Below are 18,935 nucleotides of genomic sequence, written 5' to 3' on the forward strand. Positions count from 1 at the left end.
TAATAATATTACACACAAAGTGAGTTGAGGGGTAGACCACCCTCAACACCAAATGTGGTACCAAGGCATTATTCTGGCCTCACTACACTAGTAACCGCAGTGAGTAGAACTTAAACGGATTATATAGATATCCTTGAATCACTGAATCAATTTTACACCAACCTGGCAGCAACACTAGATTTCAAAAACGTTTTCGCTTCTCGATTTATGACATTATGGATTGAACTGACTCATACATGTAAGAACACTAACATTGGTGTGTGTCTTAAATATCTCCTCCCCCACAAAAACGTCACAACGTGGAAAGGGAGAAAAGTACCAGATAATACATGAATATTGTGATTACCACAGCTTCAATTGGCTTACATTTTTGGTGACAATCTTATCACCAACCTCTATCTGCACATTCACTGGATTCACCACACGCACAACCCTGTAAGGGCCCTCATATCGCGGCGCTAACTTCGCAGTAAAGCCCTTTTTAGAATCAGACAAGTAGTGCGTCTTCACAAAGACTTGATCATCAACCTTAATGTCAGACTCCCTTCTGCGTTTGTTGTATCCCTTAGCCCGAATGTTCGCAGCGTCCTCATGTAGTCTCCTCGCATTTTCACATTTTTCCTCGTATCGGTATTGCGTTTGTTGATCCTGGGGTCGAACCAAGGCATTTGCAAGAGGGTTCCTGAGTTCTCGCGCGAGCATGAGTTCAGACGGACTACAGCCGATAGTGCGATTAACAGCTGTATTCACAGCTAACCGGAATTCCGCTAAATGTGTATCCCAGGACTGGTGGTCCTTACCCGAGACATAAGAAGCGAGCATAGCTTTCAAATCTCGATTAACGCGTTCAACGAAATTTCCCTGGGGGTGATAGGTAGTGGTGTGAATGAGTTCTACACCCCAATGCTGACACACAGCCTTCAGGAATTTTGAAGTAAACTGCGATCCATTGTCCGTTAAGAGTTTTTCTGGGGGTCCATAACGACTGAAGAGTTCTCTTACGAGGATTGTAGAAATTGTCTGTCCGGTTGCTCGACGTAAAGGAAAAAATTCTACAAATTTCGAAAAATGGTCTCTAACCACAAAGATCTGAGTGTGTCCCACATGACTTTTGGGTAGGGGGCCTACCAGATCTGCAGCTACTAACTCCCATTTTCTGGTAGACTTGACTGGCTGCATTATCCCCTGTGGCTTTCTATACACTGGTTTTACAACTTGGCAAGTGCGGCATGCCCGTACAAAGTTTTTAACATCACAAGACAAGTAAGTGTTCCCACCAAAAATAGCGAGCAATCCTTACAGTGGTCCTATGCCGACCTCCATGACCCGCAGTCGGATCTGTGTGACACTGAAATATCACTCGTTTCCGTAAGCTTTCCGGGATCACCAACTTTCGCATTGGTCTGTCCCTGCCGTAATGATATAGGGCCTTGTCCCACACAAAATTGTCAGCAGTTGCGCTCACATGTTTCCGAACATTAACTGGAACCTCAGTTATTGGCAATTGGTCTCTTAACATTTTAACATACCACTTAGTATTCTCATCAGTCTCCTGCGCAGAAACTAATTCAACTAAACTAATCTGAATAGAGTCCCCATTGTCATACTGGAAAGTACTCCAGCCACGAGATTTGTCACACATAGGGCAAATGTACTCATCAAGTGTCTGTGCTGTATCTGGGGTAATCCCAACACAGCTATCGTGGAACCAACGGTCACAACGGTCGCATTGTACCCAATCAACAGAGTCAGAAACAGCACCAGTACATCCTGGCAATGCGCACTTGTCATCACCCGTATCATCGGCCACAACTGCTGGTATAACTCCAACCATAAGAACAGGGTCAAAACGTCCGTCCCTGGACAATGTGTCAGGAATGATATTCACCTTTCCAGGACGATATTGTACCTCAAATATGAAGTCCTGAATGCGTAGTACCCAGCGAAATAACCGTCCACTGAGCTCTTTCTTAGATGAAAAGAGCCAAGTCAAGGCCTGATGATCTGTAACTACCACTGTCCCAGTTTTTCCTTCAACCACATTTCTCCACTTTTCTAATGCCAACACAACTCCAAGGATTTCCCGTTCACTTGTGCTATACCTGCGTTCGGCCATAGAGAGAGTCCTGCTAGCATAAGCGATTACTCGAAGTTTACCCTCCTGACGTTGGAGTAACGCGGCGCCAAGACCAACACCACTAGCATCTGTATGGACTTCAAATTCACCGTTAAGATCAGGGTGAGCCAACACGGGAGCAGAACACAAGTCTTTCTTGATCTGATCGAACGCTAACTGAGTCTCTGCGGTCCATTCCCAAACAACGTTGTCACGGCGCAAACAGTTAAGCGGTTCAATCTTAGTAGCCAGGTGAGAAATATACTTACTCACCCAACCTACCATACCCATAAACCTTTTCAATTCTTTTCTGTTTCGCGGCACAGCAAAGTCATTAATTGCTGAAACTTTGTCCTGGCTCACTGCAATTCCAGCCTCCGAAATACCATGTCCGAGAAAATGCACCGATGTGCGCATCAGTTTACTCTTCTGCGGGTTGACAGTAAGTCCCGCCTCACGCAACCGTTGAAAGATCATTTTCAAATGTCTTAAATGGTCCGCGACAGTTTTGGAATATATAACAATGTCATCTTGATATACAAAACAAAATTTTCCGATGTACCCATGGAGAACTTTCTCCATCAACCGACTAAACGATGCCGGCCCATTTACCACACCCATGGGCATGACCTTATACCGATAAAGCTTTTGGCCATCAGAAAAAGACGTAAAGTCACGATCTTTTTTCCGAAGAGGAATTTGGTAAAACCCGGATTTCATGTCTAGCGTTGAAAAAATCTTTCCGCCATGCAATGAAGATAAAAGTTGGTCCAAGTTGACCATCGGATAAGCGTCAATCTTTGTACGACGATTCAGTAAACGAAAGTCTTGACAGATACGATACTTATTTTGACCTGGTTTCGGCACCATCACAATAGGAGTCCTCCAGGGGGACTGGGCCTCCTCAATTATGTCCATCGCATGAATCTCCGCCAGCGCCTGTTTGCAACTGACGCGTTTGGCAGGTGATAGTTTATAAGGTCTCTGAGCAATCGGAGTGTAATCATAAAGTTCAATAACATGTTCCATGACATTAGTACGACCTGGGGTCTCAGTTAGAACATCTTCATATTGTGATAGAAGGCTTTCAAACTCAGTCCTCTCACTAGCACTAATTTCTGCAAGAGGGGGATCAACACCAGCGGGTGTTTCCTCCTCAGTAAGTTCAGGTTCTGGCGATTGTGCAGGTACAGGTTCAGGCTGCTTCAAGCCCAAGATAGGCCACTTGATTGTCGGGTTTGTCCCCTCCAACCAATAACTGTTTGTTTTGAAATCCAGTGTCAAACCAATAGCAGAGATGAAATCGCGACCAAGGAGTACTGGGGTCGGTAATGTCTCCATCACCACACACTCAACTACACGTTTGGCTCCACAACATTCAATCTCTACCATAACACACCCTTTTGCTGTTATCTCAGACCCTTCAAACCACGACAACTTCCTGTTACAGTCCCTTACACCGCCTAGTTCCAAATGGATGACCAGATCCTCACGTATCAACGTAACAGCCGAGCCAGAATCAGCCAATCCAACAGTTTTATGCCCATTTAATGAAATGTTCAACAATGGCCCTTCGCTGTCAATCAGAAATGACTTCTGAATCGGAACAAATTCCGGCGCAAACACATTCAAACCAGACTCAGCATGCTTAACAAATTGAACTGGACTCGACTTAGAATCAGAAGAACCTGACCCAGATTTTCTCTGCGGACAATCACGCTTTTTGTGACCAAGCTGGCCACATTTATAACACGCGTCTGAAAATTTAGCACCACTATTACTCTGACCAGACGAGTTGTTCCACTTAGGTTTGTCCGTTTTGACAACCTTAGAATCGGTATTTCCAGGCGACTCCTGCTTGGGTTTACCCTCGTTGGGCTTTCCACCTTTTCTCTCTGCATCGTCGCGAACCAGTCTTCGTTCAAGGACGTATGTATCTGCAAACCTTGCTAACTCTCGTAGTGAGCACTCCTCCTTTTCGATGAGTTTCAGACGCAACGCCTCATCCCGTACCGTCTGAATAAATTGGTCGGCCACCAACTTATCAAAAATACCCTTAGCTTCTCTGTTGGCTTTCAAATCATCCGACGGCTTAAGCCACATCTTGAAATATAGTTCCAAGCGTGCCGCAAAATCTAAAAATGACTCGGAGGCCTTCTTGACCTAAATGTGGCACGTCCACTAGTGCAGCAATCTTGGCCTCTTTATCCTTCAACTTAGAAATGTCTAAATTGTTCAATGTGCACAACTGACAGATGTATTCATTCGTAAACCTACGTAAGTATTGGCCTCGATAGGCCAAGTCGACCTCGACTTTTGCTTGGTGAGACATCACACAACCAGCGTAGTATTCGACACTATTGAAAACGGAAAAGAGTCCCGAAATTAAACAGCAACACAGCCGAAAGTATGAAGAAAACGAAAAATCCTAGCCTTGTGTTTCGACTAGATCTATTACAGCCTGGGTCAGCTGAGTAGCCGCCGCCAGCAACGACGAAACCCACGTCCGGGTTGACGTGATCCACCTCTTGGGTGATGCACCTGTGTACACGGGGCATGTACACACTGTATTGAAACAAATGGCCGGCGTGGTTGACAGCGGGGCCTGTCAACAATGGTCTGCACTGCTACAAAAGTTCGCTTTTATAGCCACGTTGGGCGCCATTTATGTAGTGGCTTCCTTTCTACATAAGATGCGTACCTCTCCAATAAGAACAGACTTCTTATATACTAAGATGAACTAGATTTAATCAAGCTTAAATCATAACATACATTGACCGGAACACGCCATTTCTCCGAAGCCCCGACCCACGCATGCGCAGAACAGACCAAAGCCGAGAAAACCCCAAGATGAATCTTGGTGACTACTACAACATGAACCGTATAATCCCGCATGGCGCATGTGGGGCATGCGTCTAAACCAAAGCCCCAAAATCACTTGTTTTGGTCTATTTCACTTGTGTTTCCCCCGTCTCCCAGTCCATAATACATTTACAGTGTACAATCCCCGATCATGGCCCAACAAAAGGTCATCGGTTGACTAAAGGAACACAACTGTTCAATGGATTTATAGTTGAATGCGATCAAACTACGTCTTTTCAATCGTGGATTGTAAATTTAACCCCATGGGCCTAGGGAAGGCCCTATAACAATACTTTCGACACAGTTATTATCTCCGCTGCCTCCACCATGTTACACACAGTGCTCACTGCTGATTCTAAAATGCGCCACCTAGTCAAAACAGGACATATGTTCTTCTAGGAATAGATTTCTTTCCAATATTTCGTCATTCCACTATCGTCATCACCTCATCATACTTTCATTGACATTACAGGCACACATCCACAGAGCACTCTTCAAATCATCTACACAGTGGTTATCCAACTAGGATTATAAAGGTAATTTCTTAGCCCCGCACAGTGGGTTTCAGTCTTGATAAAGGGGCACTATTGCTAGCAGCTAGGTAGGCAAGATAAAGTTAGCCGAAGTAGCCGATAGGGGTCTCTCACCCCTCAAAGTCCGTCACAACTATTCAAGCTTGTACAAGGAATACATGCAGCGCTGACTCTAACAAGACCCAATGGGAATGTCGCACAGTCATCTGTCAAAAACAAGACCTATGTTGTAGTATGATCTCTTGCCAATATTTAATAATTGCACTATCGTCATCACCTCATCATACTTCATTGACATTACAGGCACACATTGACATAGACCACTGTTGCAATCAATGACACAGTCGCTATCCAAGTAGCATTATAGAGGTAATTATCATTATCATTCATACCTCATTAGCATGTGAACCAATCGCGTCGCGTCCTTTGCGATCACGGCAAAGCCTCATGGAATAATGTCTTTCACCGTTGTATAATTTTTCATATTCCATGCCTACAACTTCAATTTCTTCATATTCCATGGCTAGAAGTTCAATACTAATATAATATCCAAGATAAAGTTACAAGAAGTAGTCAATAGGGGTCTCTCACCTCTCACTGTATGTCCACACTATTCACGCTTGTATGAGGAATACATTCAATGCTGAATCTAACAACACCCAGTGCCCTTACTCTGTATATTAGTCACTGGAAGATGGCCCATTTCACTCCTTGCTTCTACTTCACCTATAGTCTCATTGCAAACGCCTCAGTTCTATGATATCACATTCACTTTCAGCTGTCATGCAACGCAACAACTGTGCTATCTGCCATCGCACATCAACGAAGAAGTGCAGCGGCCCACATTCCACCTCACGTCTGTCCGACCAGCTGCAATCCTCGAGGACGCCCCACTGTACCACGATTTCACTACGATGTTTGACAAGAAGGAGCAGTGCGCGAGATAGGCTAATGAGCAGACTTCCCTCGCTTGAGTTTCGGAAGAATGTTCCATATCGCGCTAAGCTGACCACTGCTGACCATGACAGGCGTGCATTGGACTGGTACAGGTTGGAACTGAACATTGAATATGCTGGTGGTGACGCTTTCTGATGAGAAGTTGGTCGTGACTGATGCAGTATCCTTGGACTTGTCCACAGCATCGTTCAATCATTGCTCTCTGAGCTGCCTTGATTCTGTACTTACCCAAATACTAAGACCAAATGCCTGTTGACTGTGCTTTAAGAGAGACTGGCGCCATGCCTAGAGATATGACTGACCCCTATTGGCAAATTTGTATGACTTTATCTTGCCTACCTAGCTGCTGCTTATAGTCTCCCTTTAACTGCGGAACACTTCAAAGTCGATAAAATGCCATGTTCCACCTTTTAATGTGTTCAGACCGCCATTTTCAAAATAATCAAGTCAGGACACTGCCTTCTAGTCTCATAATAAATTTTGCTTTCCTCAATAATAACATTTCTTCTTCTTCAATGCTTTCATCATTCCAAACTTCTCCTCCTCTGACTTTTACAGGGGTACAGTCATGGCAATCAAAACCCAAATACTGAGACCAAATGCCTGTTGACTGTGCTTTAAGAGAGACTGGCGCCATGCCTAGTCTCTCTTAAAGCACAGTCAACAGACACCAACCCCCTCAGACTCAGAAACCACAAACGCCCAACCCTTCCTGCTACCTTAATACTTCTTGATTGTAGTATACTCGAGCATTTTTTCCCTAAATTCACAACAAATATTTAGCCCGGAGTTTAGCACAAACTTGAAAAAATAATGACTCCACCCATGTAGCGAAACGACCTACGATGTAGCGAAATTACCTACATCCATGTAGCGAAACGACTCCACCCATGTAGCGAAACGTCCTCCATGTAGCGAAACGACCGTACCCATCATGTAGCGAAACGACTCCACCCATGTAGCGAAACGACCTACCATGTAGCGAAACGACCGCCACATGTAGCGAAACGACTGGTAGCGAACTGGCAATGTAGCGAAACGACAGTAAACCCCTGAGTTGCTGTGGTTGGCAATTTTGCAACAAATTTCGCCATTTACGTTTGTTTACAATTATTTTGAAAGTCACATTATGACATCTTAGTATGAATTCCACTGCAGTTTCGTTACGCAGCAATGCTCATGTTTTTGGTTTGCAATCCTGTACTGTCTGTACACTGCGCTGTGCATGGCTGTACTGTAGCTGTAAAAAAGACAAAAACCATAGCCTAGCCCTATAAGGCTATAGGACAGGCTAAGAGTATAACTCAACAGGCCCTCATGATTCATTTGATGGACACCTTATTTGATAGTACCTTATCATTAAGTCCACTAGATCCTGTTCTGTCACATGTCGTAGACGATAGACAATTTTCAAAATGTAGTACACCACTCGCTCATCTTTAAGCCCAGCTCTCGGCTCACATCATGTGGGCAGGGTTGGCTGTTGAGTGTTATGGTTCAGTCTGTGAGACTAATTTAAAGAGGTTACACTTTTATTTTGAATTGGAAAACAGCCCACAGGACTGACTTTTCACTGAGTAATAAGTGTGCCCTTCGAAGGTTCAGTCTCTTTCTGGATTTGTTTCCATGGATGCCTTGTTCAGGATATCATCTGACTGATGCCTGATCAAGCACAGACTGTATCCGGTGGTGTACATTTCCCCGTCTATGTCACCCTTTTTTATTCAGTCAGTGTTAATTTCTCTTCTCTTTTTTTACAGATTAACTGTTGTTGGTTATTGCAAGAGGAGTCGTTGGCACATTTCAAGTCCAGGAAAGCACTTGCTGTTCCCACATTCAGAGTAAGGTGTGCTTACTCGTTTTACTGCTTTCCATTCCCGGAGAGCGTTATCAAATATCTGCCGCAAGGCAACAAATATCTGCCGCAAGGCGCTTCAAATATCTGCCGAAAGGCATCAAATATCTGTCACACCAATAAAGTTCATTTTGTTAACCAACTCTTTATCTTCTTTTCTTCACATACAAAAAAGACCGTCCCAAACATTTGGCTGCATCCACTTCATCAATGTCCAGACAACAGTCGGTTCATTTGACCATTGTAAAGCACCAGGCCCCACCTCACAAAATACACTGTAATAATTATGTACCTTGTGTCCATGTGCATGTTATTAGTTCCACCTACGCTGCATGAAGACAAGGACTCCACTCTTTGACGTCACCACACAACTCCTTGACGTCATCACACACCCCACTACTGCAACGGCAACGTCATATAGCAGGGTGACGTCAACTCAGTACTTCAGCATGCACTGATATAGCAAGAAGGTCTTCGCACCAGCACTTCTGCGTGCTAGACGTTATAGCTTCACGTTGCCTCATAATAACGGTACCGACACACACTTGGCCCTTGCCTTCACCTATCCATTTCAGCTGAGCGCCAGGCCCTTGGGCCTCTTGTTTTATAGTGTGTTTGATCACTCTATTTGATTTTGTGTGACAGCCCAATGGTGATTACATGTAAGCTATCACAATCACTATCTTATTTCCTCAGGGCACATGCTGCTATCACCCAATTTCATGAAGGTATGAATAGTCTGGGGGGGGTCTATTCAACATCATGAAAAGAAATCCCCAAGTATTCGAGCCTGAAATGTGTGGTGCGGGGAAGAAGATGACAGCTGAGGAGCTGACCGCCATGTTTCGGGTCAACTACCGCGACGATGATGATGAGGATGATGATGAGCATGCTGTCATGAAATGCATGACTAAATTCCTCCAAGATTGTGAAAGTAAGTTTTTTGGGGAGCCTGTTGCTATGCACATTTACGTAGTAACTGCTAGGTTCAGATGGCTGAAACTAGGCATGGTATATATATTATCAAGGTCAGAATGCATGGATGAAATAGCCTAAATATCTGGTTTCTAGTTGTGGTGATATATATGTCATATTCAAGTAATCAAAATAATCCCTGTATTTCAAAACATAGTAGTGATTTGGTATGTTTGCCAAGTGGAACAAATTCTTTTACTGTTGAATAACATCCACTATTCCATGATTTGAAATGCGATATTTGTATAATACTCATTCTGTTCCTGTAGTTTACGCTGTTTTTCAATCGCTTCCACAGGTGGAAAATTGAACGTCAGTGTGAACGACGTATTGATGTTCATCATTGGAGCCAACCGAATTCCTCCACAAGGCTTGGGCATCATAAATATCGAATTCTTCAATCAGATTCCTGGGGAAGAACGCCTCATCACACCTTCAACATGTGCTCTGCTCCTTCGCCTGGACAGAGGACTCCAGGTGCAGGAGTATTTCGATACAAAGGTCGAGTTTGCTGTAAGAGAAGGCCTTGCAGCAGGATTCGGTAAAATTTAATGTGTGTACATAACAGAATGTAAGGTAAAGTGGGGGAAAAGCAACCCCTGGCTATGTTTCTGATTAATATATCCATCATAATTGAAGATATCTGCCCATCAAAGCATGAGTATGAATGCAGTAACTCCTAAGCTACTTCACATAAATTATTTGTAATTATGTAACATATTATGTAAGAGCAGTAGCCATGAGAAGTCAACAACTTTCACACATGGCGAAAAAAAGTTGGAATAGAACTTTTTACGGTTCAGAATTTTCCACATTTATAATTCAAATCCATATGTATAACTTGATTCAAGTGAACCGGTATCTAGTCAAGAGAAGGTTACATGAGGCATTTGATGCCTCTGTTGACAGAAATAAGAGATAATTTTCTGAAGAAGTTACGGTTGGGGTAAAAGCAACCCCTGGGTCGATGTAAAGGCTGTCCCCATGAATTGCTTGCTCAAACTAGTTTTAAAGCGCAGAAATGTTAGATTCTTTACCTCTTGGCATGAAATCTATTAATTTCAGATAATTGATATTAGTTTTTTTGATAGAAATACAATGTTAACCCTTTTACCACTAAGTATGAATACATTGCCCTCTACATTTTTGAAAGTACCATAAGTTTTTCAACCCACATAGAAAGTAATAGGTTTAAGTTCTGGTATGAGGTCATCTAATATTCTCCTTCATAAGCTCAAATAAGAAAATTGGCATTAAAAGCAAATTATCATGAAAATATCACTTTCTCAAAATATCGCTTCAAAATGTCATGATAGGAATTTTTGACATTTAGCTTTTTTCTCGCAAAAACAAAATGTTATATTACTTGCTGATTAATTCTATGGCTTTTTGGCCCAAAAAAATTAAATCCATAGTTTCAGTTTGTTGAAATAAGTGATTATTAAAAATCTAAAGCTTGATATAGTTTTGTTTGATGATAGGCTTACTGCAGTTACAGACCAATTTTGTCATAAAGCTAGACAGGATAGTACGAAATAGTTTTATCACCAATTTGTACCATAAACCTGTGGAAAAAAATGTGTTCTTATGCTTTACACAGTCAGTAAATATAAAAATTTTCAGGGGTTGCTTTTACCCCAAAGCCAAGGGGTAAAAGCAACCCCTGATCAGCGGTTTTGCATTGTCCCTCACAGGCATTGTTTCAGACGCAGTGGCTTGAAGTGCAGGTATTATCTTCAGAAGACCTGCCACTACAATATCCAGGCAAATTTTACTGCATCTGCCAAGACATCTCTCGTGTAATTGAAGTTATAGTGAAAAAGGGGGTTGCTTTTCCCCCACTTTACCTTACAGATATCATGAATATGCCGTGCATAGTTATCAATCTTTAGTTGACAATACTTAACCCTTTCCCTTCTGACCGCGCAATATTGCGCGTTTCTGGGGATTCCCCGTTTTCGTGACGTTAGTTTCGGTTTAGTGGTGGTATTTCGGTCGCTCAACTAGTCACGAAGTTTGTACTTGTTCTCCGCTGATTTTCAGTGTTTTGTTCTCGATTTTTGGTTAAAAATGAGCAAATAAAGGGGGTTTGACCCGAGGGAAGTTGCCAGACGACAGGGACACCAGCAATAATCCCAATTTTGATTGGGAATTACGGCGATTTATGTGATGTTTTAGAGTGTTTTTGATCGCGCATTGGATAGCACACCAGCTATAGTGTAAATGCACGTAGTTTTAGTGTTGGTGGTGACACCACAACCCCTCAGCTCAGGGGTCCAAGGCTGGGGGGGGGGGCAGAGGGGAAATTAACGCTAATTAACAATTACTAATTAACCAATTAGTTGTAATTACTAACCAAACATATCATTCTGGAAACTACATGTTCTTACAGAAAATGTATACTTTTCTGTAGTTTAGCCAGCAGGAACTCATGGAAATGAAAAATATAATGTTTTTTGTAAAAAAATGTGAAAATTGAAAAAAGTTTCAGAAGGGAAAGGGTTAAGAACTATATCATGTTGAACTTGTAATTATAATTTACAGGGTATTTTGTATCAACTGAATCATACTGTTGGGAAATAATTGTCCATGCAACTTTTATCTTTATCTTTTGTGTAAATATCAAAATTGAGTGCTTAGGTTTCACGGAACAACAACTGGAAAAGATCTTTTGAATATTTCATTTCAACACGCCTGTAAATATGATATCTTAATTGAGTACATGTATCTACTGTATATCTGCAAAACAAGTGAACAGGTACTTTGTCCTCTCCTCCAGTGGTGTAGTAATTGGTATTTGAGTCTTGATCTCGAAGTATACATAGTTATACATTATTATGGGATTTTAAGCAGACTGGTTTTGATAGATTTTTCATGAGATATTGCTCAAAAAGAAATGTTCTGAGTTCACAGACATTATGAATATGCTTTTATCTTTATCTTTTGTGTAAATATCAAAATTGAGCGCTTAGGTAGCTTTCAGGAGTTAGAAGTGTGTTCATGCACCTTGCAACCCCTAACCGTAGTTCCTAAAAAATAGTGGATTCCCTGTTGCTCACGTTATCTATCACTGAACGAACACCTGCACGAGTTGGGACATGCCGTGAAGACTTCCTGAAACCTCTAGCACCGTTCAATAGATTGGTGTATTTCATAAACGCATTTTCGTCATAATGGCTGCGTAGGCGTTCACTGCATTGGGAGTGCATCGGCCAGGTGATCAGCTGTTTCACAGTCAAGTTTTTGGTGCATTTTCCGTGTTTTGGACAAAAATCAAAATAGTTCGAAAGTAAGCTGACTAAACTAGATATTTTTTGCATTTTTCTCGAGCCTGAGCTATTGCCTTTTATGCGAAAAACCGGATTTTTGGATTTACCTGTAAGAAAACGTTTAAAATTCGCACTTTTTAGTGATTTGAGGGTCTGGCTTGAGATTTTTAGTTTCGGATGGCATCAAGTAGTGGGAACAAATCCTGTGCTAATTATTGACATGTATCCCTTACATTAATGAGGTTAGTTCCTATAGAAAGAAGAGATCACGGCCTTTCCGATGGTATACAACAGCGGCTGGTCATTCTTCGAAATGTGCCTTTAAAACCCTAAATGAAAGGGGTGCCATTTGCTATTGAGAGAACATCCTGGCGTCACGCACTACCGGGATAACTGTTGAGTCTTACCTTACGTTTCACATAACAACAGCTGGAAAAGATGTTTTGAATATTTCATTTTAACACGCCTGTAAATATGATATCTTAATTGAGTATCTACTCAAGTTAATAAATAATGTTTACAAAACCAACCATCGCTTGATTTATTTGCATTTCTGATCTCGGGACATCAATATCAGTACAGTAATAGTCACATATTGGAGAAACCACATAATCTGAATCTGTGGCACATTGATCTTGGAGCATACAAGATGGCACAAACTTTCCTCACTTGAGCCAACTCCTACAACTGCATCAGAGGATATTTCTGGTGGAGCCCCTACATATGTCTTTGGTGAAAATATGCTCCAGGACAATCTTACCTGGATATATGCATATTTTCCTCTGAGGAAATAATTTCCGAGAAGGAACTTTGGCCTTACAGACAAATTTATAGCCACATCGTCACAACCTAACTTGTGTGTGCCAGTTGGCTTACTATCGGAACCCAAGTTGGGGTATGCAACATTGGGCCATATGAATAAAGACCAGTATATGCTTTTACTTCAAACTCTATGTACATTTACACTATGTCTTTCTGTACAAAACTGGAGTAAAAGCATTTACTAGTCTTTATTCATATCACCCATTGTCTGAGACTGTCAAAAGCATGTTTTGAGAGAAAGTCTCGTCATCACTCCTATTGCATTCATACATTTGTGTTTGACCCAGGTACAATCATGTGTCTTTAGTGTCACAGAATGTTTCATGAGAGAAAGTCTTATCAATATTCCCAATGCATGCAAACAATTGTGTTGTATCCCATCTCTACCCAGCTATCTCCAGTAGAGTACATCATGCAGAAGAGACTGCCTACCTCTGGCAATAATATTTCAGAGACAGGCCTGTTGTGACTGTCTTAAAGCTCTCTCATTTATCTGACAATATGATGGAGGTCCTAGGCTAAATTCTGCTTGGTTGTGACTGTCTTTCTCTCTCCGTGGAGTTTCGGAACGAGAGTCCAATTGCCACTGTCTTATGTCTCACACCTCTCATAGCATTGGCAACATGGGGAAGCTCCCAGGCTCAATTTTGTCCGGTTGAGGATGTCATTGATTACAAAACTCAGTGGAGCTGCCAAGCAAAAGGAGTCCTGGTCCTGTCTTATCTGTTATCGTGTTGGAGACAGTACATATACCTACAGGCTCAATTCTGTCTTATCTCTATGGTATGTATTTCATCATACTGAGCCCAATGTAGTAAGGACACTTGATAGATGCCAAACTTGTCTCACAGGAACTGATCTTAACTAAGGTTCCGACAAGGTCCTGATCGAGACACTTTGGTCATGTCAGCAGGTGTCTTAAGAGTCTTTGTGACATCATATCGAGATGTTGTTGACACACTTGACTGTACACTGTCCCCAGGGACTGATCTATGCTCAGGTTGTGGCATCATATCAAGCAAGGTTCCCGATTAAGACACTTTGATCGTGACGGCAGTTGCCTACAGGGTCTTTGCGACATCCTACCGTGTGATCTGATGTTGTTGAGACACTCGATTGTGTGTCCCCAGGGACTGATCTATGCTCAGGTTGTGACATCATATTAAGCAAGGTTCCCGATTGAGACACTTTGATCATGTCGGCAGTTGGCTACAGGGTCTTTGTGACATCTTATCGCGTGATCGGATGTTTTGGAGACACTCGATTGTGTGTCCCCAGGGACTGATTTATGCTCAGATTGTGACATCATATTAAGCAAGGTTCCCGATTGAGACACTTTGATCATGTCGGCAGTTGGCTACAGGGTCTTTGTGACATCTTATCGCGTGATCGGATGTTTTGGAGACACTCGATTGTGTGTCGCCAGGGACTGATCTTTGCTCAGGTTGTGACATCATATCTGTTCTGTAGGGACTGTATATTGATATAACTCCTCAACCTCTTAAACAAAACTTGCTACAAAATCAATCAAACTTTACAAATGTTCATCGCACGTGCTCTCATGTCTTAACTCCTCGCCATTACTCGTTGTTGCCGTCGTTACACATACAACCGTCTCAACCAAATACACAACACTCCCCCCTGAAAATCGAGGAGGCGAGATTTTCAATAACACAATGAACCTCACCCGCCGTAAGGCTTAATTCTGAGAAATGTATGCTGAACACAATAGCTCCAAAATGCAAGACCTAGCATACATAAGTAAACAACTACACCTAATTCTATACCCTATAGAATATACCGTCAAATAACTCAAATACACATAATGACAAATCTAATGCTAAGAGTATTCCCCCCATTTACCAACCTGGGAAATGTAAATTACAACCTTCTGGTAAGAAACTCTGATGATGATATACCTAGTAATAGTAATAATAGTATACTAATACATGTAATCAAAATGTTAAGAATTTTGACCCCTTGATAGAGATTTGGCAATCAGTTGACATGCATGTATCTGACAACTACGACTGAGTAACCAAAACTCAACTCCAATTCTTGTATGTCACTCTGGATTAAATGTCTATTCTGCGGGTTCCAACAAACGCAACTTCTGAATAGGCCTTCTCATCAATCCTCTCTTGGTTTTCACTGTGACTGACCTAACCAACCCGTCTCTTCCTGGGTGTGTGGCCATCACACGTCCTAGTGCCCAATCTAGTTTTCTGATGTTGTCCTCCGCCACTAGAACGATGTCTCCCTCTTGCAGATTATCTCGTATCTCTGTCCATTTTGAACGGCGCTGTAATTCCACAAGGTATTCACTTGTCCACCTTTTCCAAAACTGTTTGGATATCCTCCGTTGATAGGCCCATCTCCTTTCAAGTGACAACTCTGGCTTGTATACAGATGGCAGCAACTGCAGATTTCTTCCTATGATCAAGTGACCAGGGGTTAATGGAAGAGGATCCTCCTTGTCAGCCGAGATATCCGATAAGGGTCGAGAATTGATTTGAGCTTCTGCATCAGTGAGCACGGTCTGAAGCTCGGTAAATGTCAGGCTGGCCTTTCTGAGAATCTTTGAGAGAGCTCGTTTTACACTTCCAACAAGTCGTTCATAAAATCCTCCATGCCATGGAGCCCTAGGAGTTATGAACTTCCACTCGATTCCTTCCAGTCTGAGTTTATCCTTGATTCTCGCATTGTTGTGGAACAAACGCTAAAGCAATGAAGCTGCACTCTCAAATGTTTTTGCATTATCGGAGTAGATGGTACAACACTTTCCACGCCGATTCATCATGCGTCTCAATGCTTGTAGGAACTCCTCTGTTGTCAAATTTGCTGCCCTGGTGCGGCTGTTATAAAACGCGGATTCCGCGGATCCGCGGAATCCGCGCGTACCTGGTTCCGCTGGCTACCGTCAGATGTAGTGGTAGTCGTTCACACGCTCTCTGCACGGTCACTGCACGCAGCACGAATTTAGAGAACTAAATCGTGCCGTAATAACTGTATTTCATTACATTATTTTGAGGGAAGGTAAGTACTATAAACAGACACTGTGGACTGAAATACAGACATGACTGTTATTCTATTAATCACATATACATTGTACTACGGTTTTTTGAATTTTTTTTACCAAGGATGAATCGTTGCCTGAAGATGGCTAAAGATGGCTAAATTAGCCCCACTGCTGCTGCCTATAGTCCCCACCGCATTTTGGTATATTCATTAAATAAAATACCACCATGCGAATGGTTAATTGACAAGGACATTTAAATAAGCCTGGTTATCATTTCATGTCGGATTAAACGTAAACTGAATCACACACTACCCTGGGCGATCTTCGGTCCGAGTAGCTAGACCTACCATTGAGAGTATAAGAATGTTCCAGAAGGGCGCCAATGGCTAATATTCATAAAAAACGAGGAAAAGTTTTTACTTTAAACTTCATGTATACCATACATTTACACTAGCCATCTCTGTAGAACAATGTAGTAAAAAGCATATTAGCACATGATATAATTACAGTTGGCTGGCATTGATTATTGTATGTTGGAGCTCTCGGCCTAGCGATAGATCAAAACACAGTTATCATTACATCTGACTACCACTACATCTGACGGTGGCCAGCGGAACCAGGTACGCGCGGTTTCCGCGGATTTCCGCGGAATCCGCGTTTTATAACAGCCGGCCCTGGTGGCCATACATGTGAATATGAGGATGTAAGCCTTGTTGCTTCCAGCTCCATGTTTTCCACTGACATGTACTTCTCTAACATAGAGTGGTCCAGCATAGTCCACTCCAATGTTGGTAAATGGTGGCGATACCTTAACTCTTTCCTCTGGCAACGGCGCCATTTTCTGCTCTAATTTTCTGGCACTTCTACATTTCTTACACGGTAGGACTCTGCGAACTTCCTGCCGGCCACATACTAACCAGTATTTGCTTCTCAAGTTAGACAAGGTTTGAACAACTCCTCTGTGTCCAAAGATGATGTGATAGTGGAATATCAACATTTCCACAAATCTATTGTGATTAGGCAGCTGAGGCCGCAATTTTGAGAGTCTGCAACGAGAAGTTGTCATTCAACTAACAATATAAGACTACTGGCGATGACGGTTGGTCGGCGATGGCGCTCGTCGCGACCGATCACGCTCATTTTCGTTATACAGAGTCGAGATGCCCGATTGGACAAACTTAGACCGCAATTTCGAGATTCTGCGATGATAAGTTGTCATTCGATAGCAATATTACACTACTGGCGAAGGAAGTCGGTCGGCGATGGCGCTCATCGCGACCGATCACACTCATTTTGGTTATACAGAGTCGAGATGCCCGATTGGACAGACATAGACCGGAATTTTGAGATTCTGCGATGATAAGTTGTCATTCGATAGCAATATTACACTACTGGCAAAGGAAGTCGGTCGGCGATGGCGCTCATCGCGACCGATCACACTCATTCTGGTTATACAGAGTCGAGATGACCGATGGACAAACTGAGACCGCATTTTCGAGATTCTGTGATGATAAGTTGTCACTCGACTTGAGATATTACACGACTGGCGATGACGGTCGGTCAGCGATGGCGCTCGTCGTGATGATAAGTTGTCATTCTACTAACGATATAAGACTGCTGGCGATGATTGTCAGTCGGCAATGGCGCTTGTCGTGATCGATCAAGCTAATTTTGGTTTTTCAGAGTCGAGATGCCCGAATGGACAAACTGAGACCGCAATATCGAGATTCTGCAATGATAAGTTATCATTCGACTAGCGATATTACCCCACTGGCGATGACGGTCGGTCGGCGATGGCGCTCGTCGCAACCGATCATGTTCAATTTGGTTATACAGAGTCGAGATGACCGATTGGACAAACTGAGGCCGCAATTTTGAGAGTCTGCAACGAGAAGTTGTCATTCAACTAACAATATAAGACTACTGGCGATGACGGTTGGTCGGCGATGGCGCTCGTCGCGACCAATCACGCTCATTTTCGTTATACAGAGTCGAGATGCCCGATTGGACAAACTTAGACCGCAATTTCGAGATTCTGCGATGATAAGTTGTCATTCGATAGCAATATTACACTACTGGCGAAGGAAGTCAGTCGGCGATGGCGCTCATCGCGACCGATCACACTCATTTTGGTTATACAGAGTCGAGATGCCCGATTGGACAGACATAGACCGCAATTTTGAGATTCTGCGATGATAAGTTGTCATTCGATAGCAATATTACACTACTGGCGAAGGAAGTCGGTCACTCGACTTGAGATATTACACGACTGGCGATGACGGTCAGTCGGCGATGGCACTCGTCGCGACCGATCACGCTCATTGTGGTTATACAGAGTCAAGATGCCCGATTGGACAAACTGAGACCGCAATTTTGAGATTCTGCGATGATAAGTTGTCATTCGATAGCAATATTACACTACTGGCGAAGGAAGTCGGTCACTCGACTTGAGATATTACACGACTGGCGATGACGGTCAGTCGGCGATGGCACTCGTCGCGACCGATCACGCTCATTTTGGTTATAC

At 42.7% G+C, this 18,935-nt stretch overlaps 2 protein-coding genes across 2 annotated transcripts in view; one reads left to right on the top strand and one right to left on the bottom strand.

Annotated features, from left to right (window-relative positions):
* Nucleotides 1-11,573, top strand: part of LOC135494315 (uncharacterized) — a 41,716-nt gene extending 30,143 nt beyond the window's left edge. The window contains exons 24-25 of the mRNA XM_064782228.1: nt 9,020-9,257; nt 9,597-11,573. The gene's annotated coding sequence lies outside the window, so the exon portion shown is untranslated. The remainder of the gene's footprint in view (nt 1-9,019; nt 9,258-9,596) is intronic.
* Nucleotides 343-4,219, bottom strand: LOC135494316 (uncharacterized protein K02A2.6-like). Its single transcript, XM_064782229.1, has 2 exons — nt 1,318-4,219; nt 343-1,052 (listed from the first exon to the last, which is right to left on the bottom strand). The coding sequence occupies exons 1-2, from the start codon at nt 4,217-4,219 to the stop codon at nt 343-345; spliced, it is 3,612 nt and encodes a 1,203-aa protein (XP_064638299.1).
* Nucleotides 11,574-18,935: the final 7,362 nt, after the last annotated feature.

The sequence above is a fragment of the Lineus longissimus genome, chromosome 10 (assembly GCF_910592395.1).
Source record: "Lineus longissimus chromosome 10, tnLinLong1.2, whole genome shotgun sequence".
Classification (NCBI taxonomy): Eukaryota; Metazoa; Nemertea; class Pilidiophora; order Heteronemertea; family Lineidae; genus Lineus; species Lineus longissimus.

Bases quoted from the DNA above. Each gene is read 5' to 3' on its own strand.
- LOC135494316 (XM_064782229.1), bottom strand. From the start codon at position 4,219: ATGTGGCTTAAGCCGTCGGATGATTTGAAAGCCAACAGAGAAGCTAAG. The intron at 1,053-1,317 runs GTCGGCATAGGA...CGAAATTTGTAG, and splicing joins TCCGACTGCGGGTCATGGAG to AATTTTTTCCTTTACGTCGA.